The sequence below is a fragment of the Acomys minous genome (genome assembly GCF_964271855.1).
Source record: "Acomys minous genome assembly, chromosome: 4".
Taxonomy (NCBI): domain Eukaryota; kingdom Metazoa; phylum Chordata; class Mammalia; order Rodentia; family Muridae; genus Acomys; species Acomys minous.
This window is the reverse complement of record NC_140486.1, coordinates 41,302,011-41,327,119: the sequence shown is the minus strand read 5'-3', so window position 1 is coordinate 41,327,119 and position 25,109 is coordinate 41,302,011. Positions and strand designations below refer to the sequence as shown.

At 36.7% G+C, this 25,109-nt stretch overlaps 1 protein-coding gene across 1 annotated transcript in view; it reads left to right on the top strand.

Annotated features, from left to right (window-relative positions):
• The window catches only part of YTHDC2 (YTH N6-methyladenosine RNA binding protein C2), a 61,900-nt gene that overhangs the window by 34,011 nt on the left and 2,780 nt on the right, over nt 1-25,109 (top strand). The window contains exons 18-27 of the mRNA XM_084778402.1: nt 901-1,006; nt 1,794-1,913; nt 2,205-2,477; nt 5,588-5,714; nt 7,227-7,432; nt 7,733-7,928; nt 14,317-14,426; nt 16,075-16,367; nt 18,503-18,680; nt 24,682-24,885. Coding sequence (XP_084634528.1) covers nt 901-1,006; nt 1,794-1,913; nt 2,205-2,477; nt 5,588-5,714; nt 7,227-7,432; nt 7,733-7,928; nt 14,317-14,426; nt 16,075-16,367; nt 18,503-18,680; nt 24,682-24,885 — 1,813 coding nt within the window. The remainder of the gene's footprint in view (nt 1-900; nt 1,007-1,793; nt 1,914-2,204; nt 2,478-5,587; nt 5,715-7,226; nt 7,433-7,732; nt 7,929-14,316; nt 14,427-16,074; nt 16,368-18,502; nt 18,681-24,681; nt 24,886-25,109) is intronic.

The window sequence follows — 25,109 nt, the reverse complement described above, 5'->3', positions numbered from 1 at the left end:
TAAGATCACTGCAGATGATGAGATGATAGTTCATGAGGAGCAGAGGGCTATGCCCAACCTCGGAGAGACGCCAGCATTTAAGGTGTGGGCGAAGATAAAAATTCCACAGAGGAGGCTGAGTGGAGGGGGAGTCTGAAGAACCTGCTCTTGGGAAGTAGTTGATGAAGAAAGGAGTGGTTCAAAGACATCAGATTTTGTGACCTTTGTGTTTCCTTCATTCTTTATCCTTTCTGGGTTGTGAGCTGGGTTGTGAGGTTGGAAGTATCTCTGTCATACATTCCAGACATCAGCTATTTCCCTGATTAGAAATAAAAGGAGACCACTTCATTATATTTTCTTATACTTTCCAAGAAACTGTATACCACTGTGATGATGGAATAAATGCCAGCCCTTGTTGTTGTGAATTCATAATTTGTAGAACTCTTATCAGTTGGATGGAACATTGTGCTTGATAACATCTTCATGAAATTTATTAAATTGAAATTGCTAAACATAACTGGATACCGTGGCGACACCTTTAATCCCAGCATTTGGGAGACAGAGGCAGGTGGGTCTACGAGTTCACGCCCAGGGCAGCCAATGATACACAGGTTTTTTTCATCTTAAAAAAAAAAATGCAAAAGAACAACAACAACAATAAAATACTAAGCATTTATATTTTGAATTTCAATTTCAGATTTGTTACTAATTTTGATTTTTTTAAAAGCTGTTATAAAAGGCATTGTTTGTGAATCTTGCTCAGTAAATAATATTGAGTCCCAGAGTACAAAATACCTTCTAAATGTTCATATGTCTTGATCGTGATTCATTTTTCTGTCTTCTAAATCACACTAGTTTGTAATTTTATTATTATTGTGCTTTTTCCGTATCTGAGTCTTCATTTTCTGTTTTATTTTTAAGAGCGGGACGATGTAGACCTGGAATTTGTTTCCGTCTGTTTAGTAGACTCCGGTTTCAGAACATGCTGGAATTTCAGACTCCAGAACTCTTGAGAATGCCATTGCAGGTAGACTTACAGCCTCCTAAGGCTTTGTTTGTGGGTGAGGGGACAGATGCCACTCAGTTTCTACTGATTGAGCTTGAGAAAATCAGTTTGCAAAATAAAATCATAACTTAAATTTATGAAGTGGGATATATTCAGGTAAAGATTTTTCTCTATACAAATCTTACTGAACCTTCAGATAACTAAAATTATTGGGACACATTTAAATTATGGGGGCCATTCATAAGTGTGTGCATTCATGCATATGCATGCAAGTTTATTGTAGCATTTAAGAGTCTCAGATTACTTCCCCTAACCCCTGTGGCACCCAGTATCCTTCGTAGCACTTAGCACAGTTATAATTAAATAGACAACTTAATAATGATGTACTAAAGTAGTTTAAGGTCTGTTTTTCATTCTCCTATAAACTCCAAAAGAGCAGGCACTATCCAGTCTATCTGACTGGTTGCATAGTGCCTATCTGTAGAAAGCACCCAAATATTTGTTGAATGGAAAAAGATGAAAGAATGAAGTGAACATAAAGGGAGAAAAATTACTTACTATTTCGATAGTGACTCTTTAAGTGTTGTGGGTAAAATCTATAGGAGAAATGTTGCCAGAAGGCAAATTGGTCATTTTGGTGAAAGTTGACTGAGGGCATCATGAGCATATTTCCCTGAAGGTATTGTTCCTCTATGCCTTTGACTCTGAGACTTGGCTAGTCTGTTAATGGGACACATGGCTCTCATGGTTTTCTTAAAATATAAGTCAATGCTATAGTTATAATGTTTTTTCCCATTGTGGTTTACAGGAACTTTGTTTACATACCAAGCTGCTAGCCCCAGTTAATTGTACCATTGCTGACTTCCTTATGAAAGCCCCTGAACCGCCTCCAGCTTTAATTGTAAGAAACGCTGTTCAGATGCTAAAGGTTGGTATTTTATTTATTCTACTTGTTTGTTTTTTCAACTTACGAGTTAAGTTCAACATGAGCATATGTTTTAATAATTTTATTCTTTAAAAATGGTTAGTTGTTTAGCACTTTGGTGCTCTGGTATTTTAAAATAGTAGATATAGTTCTTATATATGCATATATTTAATATAAATATATTTTTATGTGATATGATAAAAGGACATTTATATTTCATATTTAGTGAGTTTTTAATTTAAGCATCATTTTGGGCTATGTCAAATTGTTTTGTTTTTTCCTCCTTTTACCTAGACAATAGATGCAATGGATGCATGGGAAGATCTGACTGAACTTGGGTATCATTTGGCTGATTTGCCAGTAGAACCACATCTTGGTAAAATGGTCCTGTGTGCTGTTGTTTTAAAGTGTCTGGATCCCATCCTTACCATTGCCTGCACACTAGCTTATCGCGACCCTTTTGTACTGCCTACCCAGGCCTCTCAGAAACGTGCAGCCATGCTTTGTAGGAAGCGCTTCACTGCGGGGACTTTCAGTGACCACATGGCACTTCTCAGAGCGTTCCAGGTACTGTCACGTTCGCTGCTTGCTAAACATCCTGTGTTAAATACATTCTGGGGCAAGTGTAGCAGTTTAAAAAATAGAATAAACTATAAACACTTTGTTAATTTTGTTTTACTTGGGAAGCCACATTTTATTTATTTTTATTTAATATTTATTTGTTTTTACTTGTAGGAATGTTTTTCTTGCATGTATGTCTGTATATCATGTGTGTACCTGGTGTCTGTGTAGGTTAGAAGAGGGGTTTGATTCCCTGAAGGTAGGGTTATGGATGATTGTGAGCTACCATGTCATGCTTAGAACTGATCCTAGCTTCTACACAAAAGCAACAAATGCCCTTAACTGCAGAGCCATCTCTTTAGTCTCAGAAGTCACATTTCATCAAATAGAGCAAAAGTGGATGGGGAGAAGACAAAGAGGCCTTAGCCCTACACAAAGAAGTACAGGCAGCTAAGGAGTACCGAGAGTGGGAGAAATACGCCTTCCCAAGGAAGGACATACCAACTGGTGATTCAGTAACAAATGATCCTCCCTGAAGCAGAATGTACGAGTAACATTATACAGACTGGCAGGTTATGTTTGAGAATATATATGTATATACCTATATGCATGGAACAATGAAGAAAGAGGCCATGAATTTGAAAGCAACCAAGAGAAGTATATGGGACTGACTGAGGGAAGAAAGGAACTAGAGAAATAATATAATTCTAATATCAAAATCCTGAAGACAGGCTTCAGGAAAAGAGAAGAGAATGTCTTGGTGATTCTGTGGTAGGAAGAATTGAGCTGGCTGGGAAGAGTTAGTTAAAGGAGCCAGCTGTTGGTGAACAGTTAAAGGAGCTAATTGTTGAGGAGAGATTGAAGAATGGAGGAGAAAAGAAATATGCATGCCTAGGCATAAATTGCAGTGCGAAACTAAAAGGTCTTCTAGCCCAGGAGAACTTTATTTTTCTTCTATTTTTCTATATCTTTTTGAGCCAACTCCAGTACTTTATTTAAGGTAAAGTTGAAATTTTTCATTACAGATTACATCATGATTTTCTCATCTTCTACAATCAATAGAGCCTTTAAAATTAAACAGAGCAAGAGAACAGTCTAACAAAGAAATAAATACAAACAGTTCTCTATAACCTACAATAAACCATACAGCAAAATCAATCAATTTCCATGCAATGGCCAGCATGTGATTATTATTTCTTAAACGATACTCAGGAAAGTTTAATCATAAATTTCCCTGGACTAAAGCCATTGTCTTTCCCTGATTGTCCTAGCAACATAGCTTGAACTAAATGTTCAACACAGAAAGGATTTGACTTACTTCCAGTCCCAAACCAGCAGGTGTGCTATCCAAGCCTAAGCTAACTGCTAAGGGGGCCTCTGTTGTAAAATATCTGTAAAGCATGACCTTCCAAGCCCACCTTCTTTGCTCTCAAAGCAGATTCTAAAGAAACTTTTGATTTATTATATGAACAAGTTTTACTTTTCTACAGCTAACAATATCTAGCAGTTTCTGCTTGGCAGCTCACAATAGTCAGAGCCAAAACTCTCTCATTGTCTCAAGCCTTTGGCCAGATGCCTTCTTTCAACATTTTCTATTGGAAAAAATTTTCCAGTGTATGTTTCATTAGGGCTGGACTCAAAGTGAGAAATAGAAAGGCAATTTTTAGGAGAAAAAAACAGATTTCAAAGTAGTTTTTAGGCAAAATTAGACCAGGACCATAGATGATATTTAAGAGCAGTGGTGATCATCAAGAGATCTTTGAAACTTTGTCAAGCAAAGCCTCTACAACTTGTCCTTATGTCTTAGGCATTAAAAACAAAACAAACAACAACAACAAATAGTTATATTTTTTAAATCTGATTGTTCCTCATAGTTTAACATGACCATTGATCTCTATTCTGTTCCCTTATTTTTACATAATTAGGCTATATGTAAGCACGTATATAATTTGTATTAAATGCTTGAAAGTTGCTTATTGTTCAGTCATTACTTGGCCTAGAAATACTCTTAAACTTATTATTTAAAATGGTTGTGTGCTATGTAGAGGACACAGAACAAAGACTGAAAGAAAATTATCTTCAATTTAGTATTATTTGTGAAATTCTTTTTTTACAGTATTTTTTCCTTGTACACTCAAGGCACTGTGCCAATAATCTAATTTTATAAAGCAAAAACTAATAATTTAAAACCTTAAAAAGTTGTAGTGAGATATTGAGTAAACAAAAAGTTAAGACGTCTCTGATGAGAGAAATGAAGTGTAATTTAGAAATTCAAATATTGAGGGAAGAATGTATTGTTCCTTAAAAAAGAGACATCTTTTTTTAATTCTTAAAATTTCTTCACTATAGGCTATGCCTCTCTATATAATCTTACGTTTCTCTTTGTTTGTATGGAAAACGCTCTTTTAGGCATCCAAGATTTTCACAACATAGGTCATTTTTGGCAATTATAAGCTCTTTTACGGTCAGTATTGAATGATGGATTGTTGAATTGGGATATTAGGTAGTAAATATTAGAGAAACAAGTAATAATCAGAAATCTAGAGTAGAATTTCTGTGTTATTCTTTTCCAGCTCTTTTGAACGCAGAAGAGATTTCTCTTAGTTATGTTCCCAACCAGAATAACAGCATGTTTTCAAAGGACAGATTTTTACACTGTGTGACTTCTAGAAGTCTCACTTTCCATTTCCAGTCAAATTGGGAGAGTCGCATAGAGATTATTACTATATTAGGACTTTCAGGATTCCTAGACATAAAATATTTTAATGAAAAATACTACTAAAAAACCTCTCACTTGTGTGTAATAAAACTAGCTATCTATATACCAGCTCAAAATTGAATCTATGAGGATAGTTATTTTTACAGAATTGGTTATTTGAATCACTTAATATTTGTTCTCATTGAGATTTTGTAAACTGAATTAGCAAGATAGCAGTTGTCCATAAACTAAATGACAAGTCTAATGTCATAATGAAATTTTAGACTTTTGTAAAATTATCAGAATAATACTTTACCTTGAATGATTGATATAATTGCATTACTTTGATGCCTCACTTCATTGTGATTTGTAAATGTGTCTTGTTACATATTCTGAGTTGTTTTGCTTTGTTTTGTAGGCATGGCAGAAAGCACGGAGTGATGGGTGGGAGCGAGCCTTTTGTGAAAAGAATTTTCTTTCACAAGCTACAATGGAAATTATTATAGGCATGAGGACACAGTTGCTTGGTCAGCTTAGAGCATCAGGTAAGGTTTTTCTACATACAATACCTGCTTATTCTTCATGTTTCTAGATTTAAAGTTATACCAGTTCCTGTTCTTTTTATATCATACTATATGTCTATATTCATGAACTGATGTACACACTTTATCCTCTGGACTTTTGCTTATTGACAAAATAAAATAATACTCTGGTTGTAGTAGTAAACTATATAATCTGTATACCCTTTTGATACTATTGGCAGTCAGCAATTTATATTTTTTGTTAAAGTTCAATTTAGACTTAATAAGTTGTTATATTTAATTTTTTCCTTTACCAATCAGAAGTTATTTAACTCTGAAATAGCAATTATAAGAACTTAATTTTAAAAAGAATTTAATTAGATTAATATGGCTGCTGTGTGTATGTGGAACACTGAAGTGATTGGTAATAACTTGATGGTATGTAATTTTTTGAGAGGATTCAATTGTTACGGTTTTCTTTAAGGACTGCTTCTTTGAAGATGTGTTGTTGCTTAAGTAATGTAGGTAACTGAAGTGATAGTCAATAGTATAAGAATCTGGATTTTTATGTTGCTGAAGTATTAAGGGAAAAAAGAGAATTGAGAATTTAGATTTGTTTTAAATATAGGAAAATATGAAGGCTTTTGGAAATTCAAGCATACAGTGTACATACTTGACTGTACTTTTACGGTTGATGTCTGAGAAAATGAAAACATTGATAAAGGTCAACAGAATGGTTTGGATCTCAAGCGGTGAGCTTGGAGAGAGTGTTTCTCATAGCAGCTGTCTTAGTTTGGTTTCTTTTGCTATAATAAAGATCATGATCAATGCAACCTGGAGAGGAAAGGGTTTATTTCAACTCACAGTTGCTACATCACCAAAGGAAGTCAGGGTAGGAAGTAAAGAGAAATCTGGAAGAATGTTGCTTGCTGACTTGCTCTTCATTGCTTCCTTAGCCTGCTTCCTTGCACCATCCAGGAGTACCTGCCAGGGATGACGTTGCCCACGGTGGTTAGCATATCCATGTCAGGAAGATCCATCACAGACCTGGCTACAGGCCAGTCTGATGGGGGCGTTTTCTCAGTCTAGGGTCCCTCTTCGTAGGTAACTCTAGCTTTTGTCTTGTTGACAAAGAGCTATCCAACACAGCAACTGCTGAATGACTTTACTGAAAAATGTGCAAATAGAGCCAGACATAATAGCCATACACCAACATCCCAAATGTTCACGATCTGTTGAGGTTACATAATGAGATCTTGTCCCAGGAAATAATGTAGTTAATCTAGCCTGAACAGATCTAAAACTTTTGTCTATTAGTTTTATACTTCCTACTTGCTACAGTGGAATGTATTAATCATGGAATTGGATATTGTTAAATTTATATGGGGTTACAATTTTTTTGTCAAATGTTCACAAAGTGTTAATCATGCATGGATATTGTTAAAGTTATATGGATTTACATTTATTTTGGTCAAATGTTCACAAAGTGCCTTTTGCATAATAGAAAAGATTGGTGTGCTGTTTTTGTCCATGTAGGTTTTGTTAGAGCACGAGGTGGTGGTGACATTCGAGATGTTAACACAAACTCCGAGAACTGGGCTGTTGTGAAAGCTGCGTTGGTAGCAGGCATGTATCCTAATTTAGTCCATGTGGACAGAGAGAATATAGTATTGACAGGGCCAAAGGAAAAAAAAGTACGGTTTCATCCCACTTCAGTTCTCAGTCAGCCTCAATATAAAAAGGTAAAACATTTTTAATACTCTTAGATATTGTGGCGAATCAAATTTAGGAAGTTAAAGATAAAAATACTCCAACTGCCTCTGCTTTAGCAAATTAATTTGTAAAATATGTGTAATAAAATATTGAATCTTAGAAATAGAAGAGGTAGTAACATTGGGGAAGTGGTGTGAAAATCTATACAAAACAAAAGAACAATGCCTAGCTTTAATTTTTGAGTACTAATATACATGTCTGTTTCATTGAAGGACTTAAAAGTACTACCAATAAATTAAGTAATAACTGTCTTTTTACTGTCTTGGTAGATCCCTCCAGCCAATGGTCAGGCTGCAGCAATTCAGGCATTGCCCACGGATTGGCTTATTTATGATGAAATGACCAGAGCCCATAGAATTGCTAATATCAGATGTTGTTCAGCAGTGACACCTGTAACTGTACTGGTGTTCTGTGGCCCAGCGAGACTGGCAAGTAATGCTCTTCAGGAACCTTCATCCTTTAGAGGTAAATGTGGTATGAAGAAATAAAAATAAACTAAACCAATAATATAAAAATACAAAAATTTGTCCTTTTTTTTATAACATGAGTGTATTAGAAACTACTGAGTTATACTTGACATATAGAGATAATTAGGAAATGCAAAGGTATATATTTGATGTAGTGAGACAGGAAATAGTAAGATATACCACTTTTCTTGAAATTTATTTTCAGTTAACAGATTGTTGGTTTATTTTTATTAATCTTACTGCTGGGAAGATGTTTGTTTTCCACATGAGTTTAAGTGATAATATAAATAAAGATAAAATTTAAAAGTAACTAATATTCTCATTTTTATGCAAATACTCTAATGTCTTTTTTTCCACTCACATTTTAAAATTATTTTCCTAGTGCTATTTCTTTTTATATTCTGAGGTTTTTGGTTATAGTAGGTTGCTGAATAATGATGGCCCATTTTTATTTATTATGTATGTTGGGGTGGAGTATGAGACTATGTTAAATGTGCAAGTGGTGGGGGACTGTCAGAAGAGGGCATTAGGGTCTTAGTTTCCCACGCTGCTTATTCCTTTGAGGCAGGCTCTCTCTGAGCTTGAGGCTTATGCTTTCTCAGCTAGGCTAGCAGCCAACAAGGCCTCATGATTCTATTGTGGGCAGAACACCTGATTTGTTACTGTGTGTGCTGGGACCCTAACTCTGGTTGTCACAATTGTGCACCAAGCAACTTAATCATTGAGCTGTCTCTCCAGCTCCTGCTACTACTTATTTGAGATTGAAAATCTAGGGGTAGATTAATCCTAGAAGCGGTGTAGGTTACAAGTCAAAAGGTCCTTTTTAGGAATCTTTAAGGCTGAGATTAAAGCACCCTAAGTGAAATATTTTTAGAAGACTTTTGGCTGTTACCTCTTGGAGTTCAGGAAAGAGGCCTGGAGAGTACTTGTTTAAGAACTACCAGATTGTAAATATTTTAAAGGTATGAGAATGGTTTTAGAGAAGAGGAAGAAAGTGTTGAAGGTAAATATTTTTTAAGAAAGAAATGGTTGGCTCTTTTAACTAATTTTGAAGGAAAAGATATAGAGTGAAAATTTTAAGTTGGGTTTGGCAATATGGCATTTATTGATGGTCTTGTCAAGAGCAGTTTCAATGACATGATTGGCTCAGAGTAGATTATGTTTCATGGTGAGAGTAGGACTCATGTGGTAGGAACCCCATGCAGTAAGTAGTATACCCTTGTAATTCTAGCCCTTGGGGCAAAAGCAGCAGGGTTGTTGTTCAAGGCCAATCTGGTGCACACAGTAAGTTCTGGTCAGGGCCACACAATGAGAACCATTTCAAAAAACTTAAAAATAAAATAATGCCAAGTAACTACTAAGAGAGTAGTTATGGTGGGAGTTTTGGTTCATTTATGTCTTTTATTTTTTTTATTCATTTAATACTTCCCTTGAGTATAACAAGGACAGAAACAACAACACCTGGAAATGCATAGATTAAATAAACGAGGGAATTTTTTATTCCTGTGAAGCATCCAGAGTTTCTATAAGATTTGTTGTCTTTGAAGTTACATGTTAAACCTTATAAACTTAAAGTGTGATTTTTATGTTAATTTTATGGAAACTTAAGTATTACTGAAGGACAACATTTATTTATTACCTAGAACAGTTGTATAATTTGCTATTAGAAATTGTGTTATTAGGACATTGGTTACATGGGTTATTATATAGTATAGAATCTAAAATACATGTGGGGAAGAGTAATTTAAAATAAAAGTTAATTTGAAAATGGAAAAATTAAATTCCTTGCCTTAAAAATAATCAGTTACTTGATAAAACCATGTAAATATTATGATGCTTCCTTATACAGAGTAAATGGTTCTTTTCTTGTGTTGTCATCTTTAGGTGCTAGTGCTTAGAATGCTATTTTAAAAAATTAAAGATTTCATTGGCACTTTGGATTTTTTTCTTCTCCTTTTAGTTGTTTATTTCTTATTGTGTTGTTTATTTCTTCTTTTACTCATTTACTTATATAGATATTGCTATTTTTCTATAAACTGAATTCTATTTTAATTTAATAAATTATTACTGTTTTATTTGATAATTAGCTGATATGAGGTTTCCATAATACTTGGTTGATTCTCTGCAGCCCTCGTCTGCTCTCATCTCTCTGCCTCCTTCCTTTCAGTGTCCATTTGACTCTGGGTTTCTCTTCCGTTTTGCTGTATTGTCTTCTCTACACCCTTCTGCCTTAAAGCCTGATCTTCTTTTCCCCAGTCAGAGATAGGCTCTGTTCTAGTCTCCTGGTCTTTGTTCATATGTACTATCATTTAAAACCATATACTTAACAGAGGATAGGATCTGCAAAGTTAGAGCTAATATCTGAAGCTGGGTTTACCTTGCTTAACATAGTATTTTCCAGTTACACAGATATTTCTGAAAATTTCATGTTTCTTTAAGATTGAACAATTTCCAGTGTCTTTATTTGTCACATTTTCACTGATCTGTTGATGAACATCTAGGCTGATTCCACTTCCTTGCACTTATAAAAAGAATAGTATAAACATATCTCTGTAGTAGGATGTAAGGAACTTTTGGGTATATGTTGTGGTTGGTATAGTGGGGCATATACCAGTTCTATATTAGCTTTTTGAGATGCCCATGTACTGATTTCCACAGTGGCCTCACTAGATGAGGTCTCCTGTTTTCGTCAATCCTTGCCAGCATTTATTGTCCCTGTTTTTTGTTTGTTTTATATTGTTTTTGTTTGTGGTAGCCTTTTTGACAAGGGTGTGATAGATTCTCAGTGTAGGTTTAATTTGTATTGTTCTGATGGGTAGATGCTGAACACTTTTTAAAGTGTTAGTGCTTGTTTATGTTGCTTCTGTTGAGAACGTTGTTCAGATCATTGGCCAATATTTATTGGCAGGAGTTTGTGTTGAATTAAAGGTTTTTTTTTCCTTTGTCCACTCTACCTCCCAAATAATGAGATGGATACTTGTTACATTTATTAATGTGTTAAAGTGATTCTCATCTATTCTAACCCATGTATGCTAGTCTAGCTAATTCCCAGCCAAATGCCCTGTAGTCACCTCTTTATCCTCCTGGTGACTCCTCATGGCCCAGCAACCTTCTTCCTTGCATCTGTCTGTCCCTCTCTCTCTACCTGGGAGCCACAGACTCGAACAGAAGTCCCACTTACTGTCTCCTCTACCTACTCATAGGCTCTTCTTCTTCTTTACTAATGAATCACAGATAACTGGGGAGTAATTCTTATACAACATTGAGATAGGAGATTCTTCAATAGCAGTGACAAAACCAGAACCTGTTAGCGTTTAGCTCTCTCTCTGCTGGCTCAGCAATTAACAATCGAATATGCAGAGACATACCTTAATACAGTGTGAGTCAAGGTTGCCTCTACAAGCTGAGGGGGTGTTTATTTTTTGTAGTTATTTATTTTAGAAATTAACCCCTTCTGAAGGCTGCATACTAATTCTGATGATTGTTTTGCTGTGCAGAAGCTTTAATTTTATGTAATCACATTATTCCGTTGCTGAGGCTGTGTTCCTGTGCTCTAGTAATTCTGTCCATGAAATTGGCATATGTTTTGAAGTGTTTCCCCTGTGATTTTCTTTTAACATTCCAAGTGTTTTTTTGTTTTAAATTAAATTCTTTGATCTACTTTAAGTTGATTTTTGTGCAGAGTGAAAGATGCATATATAATTTCATTCTGCAAGTTGATATCAAGTTTGCAAGCACTATTTGTTGCAAAGGCTTTCTTTTTTTCCAGTGGTTTTTGTTGCTCTTACCTTTGTCAAAAGTTAGGTGTCCATAGCTGTTCGAGTTTATCTCTGGGTCAGCTGTTACATGCCATCGATTGCCCTTTACATGCTGGCTTTATCACTATGAGCCCATAGTCTAGTTTGAGGTTTGAGTAATGTTTTTTTTAATATTTTTAAAATTTTTATTAATTTATTCATATTACATCTCAGTGGTTATCCCATCCCTTGTATCCTCCCATTCTTCCCTCCCTCCCTCCCATTTTCAACCCTTACTCCCTTCCCCTATGACTGTGACTAAGGGGGACTTCCTCCCCCTGTATATGCTCATAGGGTATCAAGTCTCTTCTTGGTAGCCTGCTATCTTTCCTCTGAGTGCCACCAGCCTTCCATCCAGGGGTTGAGTAATGTTGATATCTTCAGTTAGGTTCTTTCTGCTTAAAGCTGTTTTCGAATCCGCGTGTGTGTGTTTCCATAAGAATTTTAGGATTTTTTTTAGTTCTGTGAAGAATGTCCTTGAAATTTTGACAGAGATTGCAATGAATCTACAGATTGCTTTGAATAGTATAGACATATTCACAATATTAGTCCTGCCAACCTAACAAAACAGTTTTATAGCTTTAAACTTACTAGCCTTTTTCTATCACACTTTACGTTGGTTTGATTACTGCATAGTCAGATTAGTTAATCTTATACTATTTACTTTCAGAGATGAGAAAGTGTAATTCTTGTATTGCTGTGACAACTATTTGTTTTCTGTAATTTGACTTTTTGGGATTTTTGTTTTGTTTTTATTGTTTTACTTTTTATTGCCTGTTTGTGTATTTCCAGGTCGTGCTCCCCAATCCCATTCGTCTCCCTCTCCTGTTGTACTTGCCCTCCACCCTTGCAACACCCCGAACTGAGAAAAAAAAAATATCATTGTGGAAGCTATAGTGCGCCACAGTGTGTTCCAGAGTATACTCTTTTGTCCACACTTCTCTGCTTGCAGAGGTCATTGCAATGATTGTTGGTCCGATATGAGGCCTCTGGCTTCTGCTGTTCTATCAATACTGGGACCTCACTGGGACTACTCTCAAATATCCCGTTGTTGCCCTATGTCATGGAGATCCTGTAGTTTTGGATCTGTAAGACTGGTCCCTTCATGAACGTCAGTAGTTCATCAATGGGTAGATGTTGGGGTGGGCCAACTTAAACCTCTGGATCCCTAGCCTGAGAGGTCTCTAAGCTAATCAGCCCACAGGCTTTTCTGCTCTTCCCACCCCAACCTCTCACCTCCTGTACCCGGCCCAGTTCTACCTTGTCCATGGAGGTGCAAACCCTGCTCTCCATAGTACTGCTGCTGGCTAGGGGTGGGCTTAGCTCTCCTGCTCTCATCCTCCCCTTCCCCCAGAGCCAGCTTTCCCATGGTACCCAGGTGAGGGCTAGGGCCAGTTCTGCACAGACCTCAGACATGGTTCCTCCCCCACCACACCACCCTCACTCTCCCACTCCCCACAGTCCACACTCTGAAATCAGCCTTTGGTGGAAACAGATCCCTCCTGCTGCAGGGCCACAGACCCAGATGGGCCCCAGGTGGCAGCTCAGGCCAGGACCTCACCTTGGTGCCAGGTGGCATCACTGCCTACTCTCATCAGGTTGTTCTCACTCCAGCCTGGGGCCCTCAGACCTAGGCAGGGTTCTTCTAGTCTCTGGCTTGTTCTTGTGCAGAGCTGGACTGTTGTGGCTCAGGCTAGCTCCCTGTCTGAGCCCCATGGCATTGGCCTTTTTTTCCCCCAGGGTATGTTAGGCTGCTAATCTCTCAGATGTTCACAGGTCAGAACATTGATGAACATAGACGTAGCCACACCTGCAATGCTTCTAGGGGAAGGTATAATTTGACTTTTAAGATTTGTTTTTCTCAATGAGTAGGTTGGATTTAAAGTATTCCTCCTCCCCTCTTGGGAGTGTTTCTCCCTTTTCGGCACCACTTATTAAGTAGTCCTTATGTATAATTTTCTATAAAGATGCCTATTAAATTTGGGCTCTTTATGTAAGCTTTGTGTATAGTCTTTTTATCTTCTTTAGTGTAACTATTAATTACGTTTATCCTGTACTGTCATTTAATATTTTTGTTTACCAATAAATTCAGTATCTGTTAGTTAAGGACTATGTAACTCTCTGTTGCCTTTATATTACTAAAATATATTGCTGAAATATTCTTTGATAGTTGTCCCTGTTTTTAAAACTCAGTATTTGTCTTCTTCTCCTTCTGAATGCAACAGCTCTTTTTAAATTTTTAATTAATATTTTCTTTCAGGAAGTTTGGGATGTTTTATTGAGCTGTACCTTATGTTAAGTTCAGGAGCACCTCTTGGTAACTTTAAAGATTGGACACATTGTTGGACTCTGTTCCCTTCTTCTGCTGTGGGTCCTGGGCATAAAACAATTTTTACAGTGCTGAGCCATCTTGTTGGTCCATATTTATATATTTAGATTAATTTTATTACCTGTTTGATTAGGTGAACTTCGCACAGAACTGTTAGACTGTAAGGAGGAGTTTTTCACATAAGAGCATCTCTTCTATGGCTCTGTCATTTGGTAATATTAGGTAAAGTGATGGATTTTTCCCCATGCATATTGTCGCAGCGGATGGCATCCCCAATGACAGCAGTGACAGTGAAATGGAGGACAGAACTACTGCTAACTTGGCTGCTTTGAAACTTGATGAGTGGCTTCATTTCAAACTAGAACCAGAGGTAAGTTGCTTTTTAATAGAACATAAATTTCTTTTAGTTAATATGAATTGAAATAGCATGTTAAAATTTTTATCTTTGGTATTGATCCTTAATATTAAAAAAAAAATACCTATGGTTTGTTTTTTTTCAGTTTTCATAGAGCCCTTATGCAATTCAGCCACAGTGCAGTTTTCTTCTGTCAGAGAACTCAAGACAACATAGATGCAGCCTACTATTTATGCGTGACTGTTATCTCGCTCTATTTGGGCTGCTATAACACCCATGGGCTGGTAATTTTTAGAAAACCAGAATTCCTCAGGCTAAGATCAGGGTGCCAGCAAAGGTTACTTTGTTTACCAGATGACACCTTAAACCCTTTGTCCTTAGTGGGCAAGTGTGGTGTGTCCGTCTGTGGTGGAAAGCTGGAGGGAGGGAGTGCGAGTGCATCTCTCAAACCTTTCAGAAGGCTGTCTAATCATTGTCATTTCCTGATAATTACACCTCCCAGTACTGCTGCATGAGGGATTAAATTTCAATATGATTTTTTCAAGGGATCAATATTGTCTCAGCCACAGTAGTAATATTTTAGTATTTCTGGATACGTAGTGTATTGAGTACGCAATATAAAGCACCACTTATTTTTACCATTTCTGGAGAAATATATGAGTTTATTCTGTTTTCATAACTGAATTGGGAGAGAGAAATTTTGGTTTTCAGATTTAAGATTTTCTTGACAGCCTTTTCTTATTCTAGGCCTTTTTTTAAAATTTTTAATCTTTCTCCATTTTTGCTGGCAGCTAAGCTGTCAGTGGTCAGTACTGGCTAGGTTTGCTCTTTCAGCCATCACTACATTTCATTTAGTCACGTATTCTTCACTGTAAGCGTACTGTAATCTCATTCCCATTAGTACTAATCAACTGCATTTGCCAAAGATACCAGTGCCATCCATGCTTCTGTGCCAGTCTGTGTTTGATAACCTTGCTCTACTACTTGGCACCACTGTGAATCACCTCCAGTTTGAATCCTCCCTTCTCTACTTTTTTCTTCCTCAATCCTGCTCCAAATACTTTGTCTTAAATGAAGTGAACTGTTTTTTATTCTTCTTCCTTTGCAGTCATTTCTTTTTATGTGTATGCTTCTGCTTTAAATTTTAGGTGCTTGTGCTTTAATTAAAGGCATCTATTTCTATGTAGCTTGTACTTTTCTTTACTCTCTACACAATTCCTGGTAACTTTATTGCTCTGTGTAGATTTAGAACTGACAGCACTTATGCGTCTCAAGTCTGTCTCTGTGTTAGGCCTTCTTATGCATGTATTTGCCTCTTGGCTGTCATTTGATGTTCTGTAGATACTAAAGGATAATATGGATAGGCTAAGTGCACTTCTCCTTATTTACCTTACTATTGCTTTTCGAGTATTAACCACATACTACCATCTGCAGTGTTTACGTCTTCATTATTAGCTGTTCTGTTTCATTCTGTATCTAGTTCCTAGAATATTATGATTAAAAATTTTACTTATGTAAAAGAATGAATGAAATGAATAGAAAATCATATTGGATGTAAGATAGTTATTTAGAGACAGTTGCAGACAATAATTAATGTAAAGTTTTTCTAACATATGTGATACACAATTTGCTTGTATTTGAACTGAGGATGATTTGATTACAGGCTGCCAGTTTATTGCTGCAGCTCAGACAGAAGTGGCATAGCTTGTTTTTACGGCGAATGAGAGCTCCATCTAAACCTTGGTCTCAAGTCGATGAAGCTACCATACGCGCTATTATAGCTGTTTTGAGCACTGAAGAACAGTCTGCAGGTTTACAGCAACCATCTGGAATTGGACAGAGGCCAAGACCCATGTCTTCAGAAGAACTTCCTTTGGCTTCATCTTGGAGATCGAATAATAGTAGGAAAACTTCAGCTGACACTGAGTTTGCTGATGGATCTACTACTGCAGAAAGGTGAGTCGAGCATTCTTTATAGATGGGAACATTTTCCCCAGGACAGTGAACTATTTATTCTATTTCACAATTACATATAATGTAGTATATGTAAAAAATCATAATAAAATGGAATTCATTACTTTAAGATATTTCTTGTAAATACTAAGGGAAGATGAATGACTTAGAGCAGGTGCTTATGATTTAATAAGGCCAGTCCTTCAGGAAAAAAACTGAAGGTATTGCATAACCAGAAATCATAAATTTAAGGTCTGTTTGGAGGATGACAAATTCTAAAATGATCCATTTTAAAGGCCTTATATCAAATGACGTTTTTCTTGGACACTGAATAGTAAGCACTGACAGTGCTGTGTAAAGAGCCATTTTTCCCTGCACCACTACCTCCTGTCAGTTCTGCTGGCTAGCATTCCTACACAAGAGCATGCCTAGTCATTGATGCGCTGAATGCCTGGTCCTTGTGAAGCACTGAAGAAAACATTGTATTTTTTTCATTCCAGCAAAATTACAATTTTCCCACTTTCCATAAATTTTACATTTATTTGTATCCAGGGTGTGTATTGTAAGGTGAGGTGTTCAGGTTTTGTTTTGTGTTGTTGTTTGTTTGTTTTGTGTTGTTTCTTTTACTTTTTTTTTTTTAAATACATACTGCCATATGGAGCATTTCCTCTTACCTTTTGGAAGAAACTAGGTCACCCACACTGTGAGATACCCAACATATTGAGCTGGTCTGTCTCCAGCTAACAGCATTTAATCTTACACTCTGTTTATTCTGTGTGAATAGTGGTTAGCTTGCAGGTTCAACTGTATCCCTTGTGTTGGATGTTATTAGAAATTTTATACTGCAACCAGAATATATACTGTCTGACTGTACCATTCTATATAATATATGAGCATTATTATTTTTTAATTTAAAATAATTATTTTTAATTAAAAAATTTCTTAAATGATATGTTTTTGGTATCTATAGAATTTTAGAAGAATCTTAGAGTTCATCTAAGATAACCTTTTAACAAATAATTTAAAGTTCAGAGACATGTACAATGTTACATGCTAGATAGTTGTACATTTAGTATTGTTCTGGTATATAGATTTCTGTATTCTCGCCCTAGTCCAGTATTTTTCCCGTGCTAGCTCACTTTCATTTTCAAGTCTGTTTTACACAATACAGTTTCTAATTTTTCAATGTGGCTTACCTCATTTTAAAAATTTACCCTATAGTCTGTGGGGTTTTTAGGAAGGTGGAGTTGGGGTGTGTGTGTATTGATATCTTCATTAGTAGCTTTCTACCTTCATTTTTAAGACAAGGTCTCTCAGTGAACTTAGACCTCACCTCTTTGGGTATCGGGGGAGTAAGATCCAGGGATTTGCCTCTCTTTGGCACCCTAGTCCTGAGATTTACAGACAAGTGCTGCTGAAACCAGCTTCTTATGTTGGTACATGGGGACCTTAAATTAAGGTCCTCATGATTTCATGGTACATTCACTTCTTTTATTTTGCCATGATAAAATACATGACAAAATATTAATACTTGATAAAGTATTGATAAAACATTTGACAGAAGGCAACTTGTCCATCATTGTGGGGAAGACATGGCAACAGGGAGGAAAGGCATGACAGGCACAGTGGTAGGAGCAGGAAGTCAGATAATCATATTTCATCAAAGAGCAAGAAGTGTAGCAAGGTTATAAAGCCTCAGAGCTTGTCTCAGTGGCTTACTTCTTCCAGTAAGGCTCCAGCTGTTCCTGAACAGAATTACCAGCTGGGGACCCATGGTCAAACAGAACAGCCAGTACAGACATTTTATATTCCAACCACAGCATGCAACAAACTGTTTACTGAGCTGTCTTCCCACTCTTCAACTGTCTCTTATTTCTGTCTTTGTATATTCATTTATTTATTCATTGTGGTGCTGGGGATCAAACCCAGGGCTTTAGGCATGCTGGGGAAGTGCTATAGCACTGAGTTACACTCCTAGCCCATTATAATTTGTTTTCTTTTTAATGAATGTAATAGAACAATGAAATTCCCCTAAAAGTGTTCCATATATTGTATGCCCCTGGGCTTTTGCATTTAAACAGCATTCATGTTGTATTACAAACTTATGTATAACTGTCCTGTGCTTCTTTTTGCTCAAGAGTACTGATGAAATCTCCATCTCCAGCCTTACATCCACCTCAGAAGTACAAAGATAGAGGAATTTTACATCCTAAACGGAGTACTGATGACCGATCCGATCAATCATCTGTGAAATCCACAGACAGCAGCAGTTACCCAAGTCCCTGTGCTAGTCCTTCTCCTCCGTCCTCAGGGAAGGTAGGACTTCCGCAGTCTATAGTAAGGAGCAGGTTCACACGTATTTCATGGACACAGTTATTCAGAATTATAAACCCTGTACACTTGTAACTGGCCTGTGTTCTTAATACTAACACTATATATTTTAATCTAACTGGTTATTTATTGATACCATATAGCTGTGTAGCTCATTTTCCCTTCTTAATTCCTATAGAAATTTTTGGTTAAAACAAAAATAATACTTTGATAGTAAATTTTGTATATAATTCAAGTGTTTTCTGTGGTCCAGTGATTTTATAGAACATAGACATTTTTGATATGGCATTGAAAACTTTGTTTTGTTTTGTTTTTTGTTTGCTTGTTTGTTTTTTGAGACAAGGTTTTTCTGTGTAGCCCTGGCTGTCCCGGACTCACTTTGTAGACCAGGCTGGCCTCAAACTCACATCAATCTACCAGCCTCTGCCTCCCGAGTGCTGGGATTAAAGGCTGTTGAAAATTTTTTTTTTTTTTTTAAATGATGTGAGTGGTTTCACATGTTTAGAATCTGTTTATTTTTACTTGTGTTACTAGTACATGAATAAGAAAGTATTTAATTGTGAGCTACTTAGTTGTGTTTTTAGTAAACAGTGTCTGTTGAACACTTGCTAAATAGGAAAAAACTACATTACGTTTTATTTTGCGGGGTACTTAAAACCCTTTATTAAAGTATGCTTTGTTTAAAAACAAAAAAACAAAAACTACTAGCTTATGGGCTCCTGTGATGTCTCAAAGGGTGAAAGTGCTTTTTACCAGCCTTGACATGAGTCTGATTCCTGGGACTGAGGTGGTAGAAAGAGAGAATGGAGCCTCACAGGTTGATCTCATACCTCAAATGAATGTGCTGCCATGTGAACATACCCCTTCTCACACACACAAATAGACATGTAATAGAAAAAACCATCAGTTTAAACTGAACACCTTAGTGAATTTTGGCAAGTGTATCTAATTGAGTATTGCTGCCATAGTCATATAGAGACCATTTCTGTTGCCTTATACCCCAGTCATCACTGCTCATTCTTCTTAAAGATCTTGTAAATGGAATCATCCTTTTGTGTCTAGTTTGTTCTTCTTAATGCAGTGCTTTGAAACTCACCTATGCTGTTGAATGTAAAATTACTTTTTTCTCTGAGTAGTCTTCCATTGTATGGATATGCCACAGTTTACTTACCAGTTGACATAGACATTTGGGTTATTGTAATTTGTACTTTAACTAAAGGTGCTATATGCAGCCTTTGTTGGTAGATGTTTTGTATTTGGGGTTGGATAGCTTGGAATGAGGTTGTAGGTCGTAGTAAAGGCTACCTCTCATCCGTAATCCCATATACTTGCTAATGTTCTTCATCTGGGCTGGATTCTGCATCCACACCTGCCTTGTGCTTCTCCCCCAGCTAACCCATGGCGGTTGCTTTCTCTTCCCTCTTGGGACCCTCTCCTCTGGTCTCCTCTCCTTCCCTCTGATCTTTCTTTTTCTTCCCAGGAGTCCTCTCTCTCTCTAAGCCCCACCTATCTCCTTTGCCCTTACTAGGTGGGATGGCTTTTTATTAGTCAAAAGGTGGGTCATAGAGACAACAAATAGTAATTAACATCAAAATACATCAGACCATCCCCCAATAGCTAAACTATTTAACATTTATTCAAAATTTTGTTCATTTTATACTGTTCTTTATTGGTTATCTTTTTAAAGAATGATAAGAACTTTCTATGTACTTAGGGTATTTGTTTTAAAGTGCTTTCCTGCTTTCTTTCCTAACCTAGTTTGCTTTTCTAACCTTCTTTTGAAGAACAACTATTTATAGCTTTATTTATTTTGAGACGGGGGCTCACTGTGTAACCCTGGCTAGCCTTCAACGTGCTGTGTAGACCAGGCTTTCTGTCCTTGATCTCAGAGAGATCAGTCTGCTAGTGTTGGGGTTAAAGTCATGTGCTATCATGCTTATCTGTTTATAGTTATGATTCAATCTATTTTACCAGATTTTTTCCTCTTATGATTTGTTCATTTGTATACTGAGAAAATTTTGCATAATCCAACAAGAAAATATTCTGTGTGCTCCTAGAAATTTTATACTTAGAACTCTCACTATTTCAGGTTAATTTTTATCATATGAATGAGAGAAGGTTTTTTTTTCCTTATTTATACAACTGTTCTAGTACCATTTTCCAAAAAGATCACCCTCCCCTTAAATTACTTTGACAAATGTGTTATAAAGTATTTTATCATAAATATGTGATCTTTTTATTGAACTCTACTGAGTTCTGTTGATAAGTATTTTTCTTCTTTTGTCAGTCTTACACTGACTTGATTATATAGATTATAATGAGATGTTCTGTCATTTAGTGTTTGTTTTCTGACCTGTCACCCTTTCTCCTGCACAGCTGTGATTGTTCATACCTGTTTCATCACTTCTGTCAATAAATGTCATTTTACTTTCCAATAATTTTTACTTTATTAATTTTTTCTTTTCAATCTGATGTTTATTCCTTTCCCCCCTTTTTTTCTAGCTAGGTCCTCTAATAGAATGACATTTGAGTCTTATAAGAAGTATCATTGTCTTGATCTTAGCCAGAAGACATTACCTGTTTTATCATTTGATGCACGATAACTGTAAATGTTTTCTTTTTTATCTAGTTTCTTGGTTTTCTTTTTTTTTTCTTTTTTTTTAATTAATTTATTCTTGTTACATCTCAATGGTTATCCCATCCCTTGTATCCTCCCCTTCTTCCCTCCCTCCCATTTTCCCCTTATTCCCCTCCCCTATGACTGTAACTGAGGGGGATGACCTCCCCCTGTATATGCTCATAGGGTATCAAGTCTCTTCTTGGTAACCTGCTGTCCTTCCTCTGAGTGCCACCAGGTCTCCCCCTCCAGGGGACATGGTCAAAGGTGAGGCACCAGAGTATGTGAGAAAGTCATATCCCACTCTCCACTCATTATGAATCAGAGTTATTTTCAGTGTTCTTTCTACATATTGTTTCTGAATCTTGGTCTATAGATGGTAGATTTTACTCATTGTCTAACATTTTTACTTGTTTTGGTGTTCCATTGCTGTAAAAAGATACCATGACCATGGCAACTCTTATAAAAAACATTTGTTCAGGGCTTGCTTACAGTTGAGAGGTTTAGTCCATTATGCTCATGGTGGAGAGCATAGCAGCACACAGGCAGATATGGTAGCTGCGAGTTCTGCTTCCAGGTCCATGAGCAGCAGGCCGAGAGACACTAGGCCTGGCTTGAGGTTTTGAAACACCAAAGCCCACCTCCAGTGACATAAGGCCACACCTGCTCCAACAAGGCCACACCTTCTAATCCCTGTCAAGTAGTGCTACTCCCTAATGACCAAGCAATCAAATATATGAGATTATGGGAGCCATTCATGTTGAATCCACCACAGTACTTCAGGCATGCCAGCTTTTTTTGTATATTGCTAGACTTGATTATTGAATCAAAATATCCATTGTTATCAGTGGTGTTCATGAGGGATCTTATTCAGTACTTTTTTTCTTGTGTTACTTTTGTAGATTTTTGAAACCAGGTATAATGGTTCGAATGAGAATGGCCCCCATAGGCTCATATATTGGAATTCCTAGTCACCAGTTGGGAGGCTGTTTAAGAAGGATTAGAAGATGTGGCCTTGTTGGAGGAAGTTTGTTCCTGGGGATGGGCTTTGAAGTTTCATTAGACTACGCCAGTCCCAGTTTCTTTCCCTTTCTTCTCTCTTCTCTTCTCTTCTCTTCTCTTCTCTTCTCTTCTCTTCTCTTCTCTTCTCTCCTCCTCCTCCTCCTCCTCCTCCTCCTCCTCCTCCTCCTCCTCCTCTTCTTCTTCTTCTTCTTCTTCTTCTTCTTCTTCTCTCTCTCTCTCTCTCTCTCTCTCTCTCTCTCTCTCTCTCTCTCTCTCTCCTCTCTCTCTCTAACCCTTTCCCCCTCCCTCCCTCTTTTTCTTTCTTCCCCCTCCCTCCCTCCCTGCTACTTTTGGATCAGGATGTAAAGCCCTCAGCTACTACTCCAGCACCATGCCTTCTTGCCACCATGCTACCCACCATGGTTATAATGGACTAACCTTCTTAAACTGTAAGCCAGCCTTGGACATGGTGTCTGTTCACAGCAGTAGAAAAGAAACTAAAACATCAAGGTAAAGCTGGTCTCATGAGATTAGTTGCAAAATATGTCTTCAATTTCAGGATTTTGAAATACAGTTGTAGAATTGGTATTGTTTCTTCCTTATGTTTGTAGTCGAATTCATTAGTTAAGACATCTTAAATTTTATTTTTGAGAAATTTCATGTATCAGTACTTTGTTTACCTCATGTCTACCCCTCACACTCCCTGTTCCAACACCACACCTTCTCAAATTCATGAGCTCTTCTATGATTATTGTTGTACATATGCCTACATACACATACCCTATTATCCTAGAGTTGACCACTGGGATTGGATAACCTATAGGGACTTTGTCCCTTAAGAATTGGATATTTCCTCATCCAGAAGCCACTGATTGCCTGTAGCATTCCATCTAGGGTCAAGGATTTGCAAAGTTATCTCCTTTTTACACAGTCATGTCATGTAGTACTTTCTTTATGTAGGTCTAGGGAACCTAGCTATATATATGTATGTGTATATAACATCACTCAATATTTCATTCTCCCTCTTGGGCCTCATTTAAGGTAATTCTATTGCTATTTTTTCACTTAGTGATATTTTTATTTTGAGAGGGTAAACTTCATTTTTTATAATGTTATTATTTGCAGTTACTATTTTATGTGTCAAGGTTCTCCATATGTCTTTAATGCTCTTGCTATTTAAAAATACCTCTTTTTAAAAATAATATTCATATTTTATTTACTTCTAAAATACCATCCACATAATTTATAATATATATTTTACCATTCTTGTCTACTGTCTATAAAATCTGCCATGCAAGTGCTTGTATTGATTTTTTCCCTCCTATCCTTTCTTTCTTTCTTTCTTTCTTTCTTTCTTTCTTTCTTTCTTACTTTCTTTCTTTCATAATTTATTTATTTTGTATTTGTATTTCTTAAGCATTTGTTTGGCTGCTGGAATTTTTTTGTTTTTTGCCTTTTGTTTGGGTGTGTGTGTGTGTGTGTGTGTGTGTGTGTGTGTGTGTGTGTGTGTTCCTTTAAATAGTGTTAGATTTTGTTCTAATAGCTATGTTAGTTACAATTAGTTTAATACTTTTTTAACATTTAAAAAATTATTTGTGTGTGTGCATGTACATGCATGTGCACTCGCATGCCAAGGGGGTCAGAAGGCAACTTTCAGGAGTCAGTTCTACTCTTCCACCATAGGTCCTGAGAATTCTTTTCCTGGGATTAGTTTCCTTATAGTACTAAGGTTTGAGCCCTCTAAGGGCAAGTCCACTGTGTTACAAGATGCCTGCCGTGGCTGAGGATGCTAAGTATTCCCAACCATTGGTGAGGTGTGGCAAATATTTAGTGTAATGCTTTTCTTCAATTCTTTGCCTGCTCTCAGACGTTTCTTTTGTCTGAACTCTTGATGAGGTCCCTGACCACGCACTTTTGGGGTCCTATCCTCCTGCAGTTCTCTGGAGCTCTTTGTGAAACTCCTTTTTACATTGCCGGGCCCATTCTAGTCACTGTGGTGTCTAAACTTCAGTCTCTACAGCTCAGTAAGAGTACTGGACTGTTTCCTTTGATCATCTCAAAACTGCCTCTAGGTAGTAAACTGGAACAGTTTTCCCCGCAGAATTGGAAGGATTTAAAAACATTTTCTGAAAATTCATTCTAAATGTAAATTAATAAATTTCCTGTCTTGGTACAAGGCACTTTGGATGCTTTGGCAATAAGTACTTTTTTTTTTTTTTTTACTTTTTGATTAAGCCTTGTAAAGGTTTTGATTTTCATTTCTTGGATATGTGGTTAAGTTTATATGTTTATGAGATGTTATTTATGAGAGCCTACTGACTTTGAAAAGTCAAATTACCTTTCAAGAACTTACATATTCTTTCACAGGGCTCAAAATCTCCTTCACCAAGACCAAACATGCCTATTCGTTACTTCATAATGAAGAGTAGCAATTTGAGAAACCTTGAAATCTCTCAACAGAAGGGTATCTGGTCTACAACCCCTAGTAATGAACGGAAGCTAAATCGAGCATTTTGGGAGAGCAGCATGGTTTACTTGGTATTTTCTGTTCAAGGATCTGGACATTTCCAGGTGAGCCATCCTGAGTCAATAAAATGGGCTTTGTTTTGCCTGTAGGTTACAATCTAAAATTTAGAGAAAAACAAATCCAAATGCTAGCTTTTCATTGTATTGAGACACAGTAAAATTGAGGTCTATGTCACATTTCTGCAAGGGGGTGATAGAACTGCTTTTACCTTGAATAACCAAGACATTTCCAAATGAGTAGTTTTTCCTTCTGACAACAGCTTTGGATC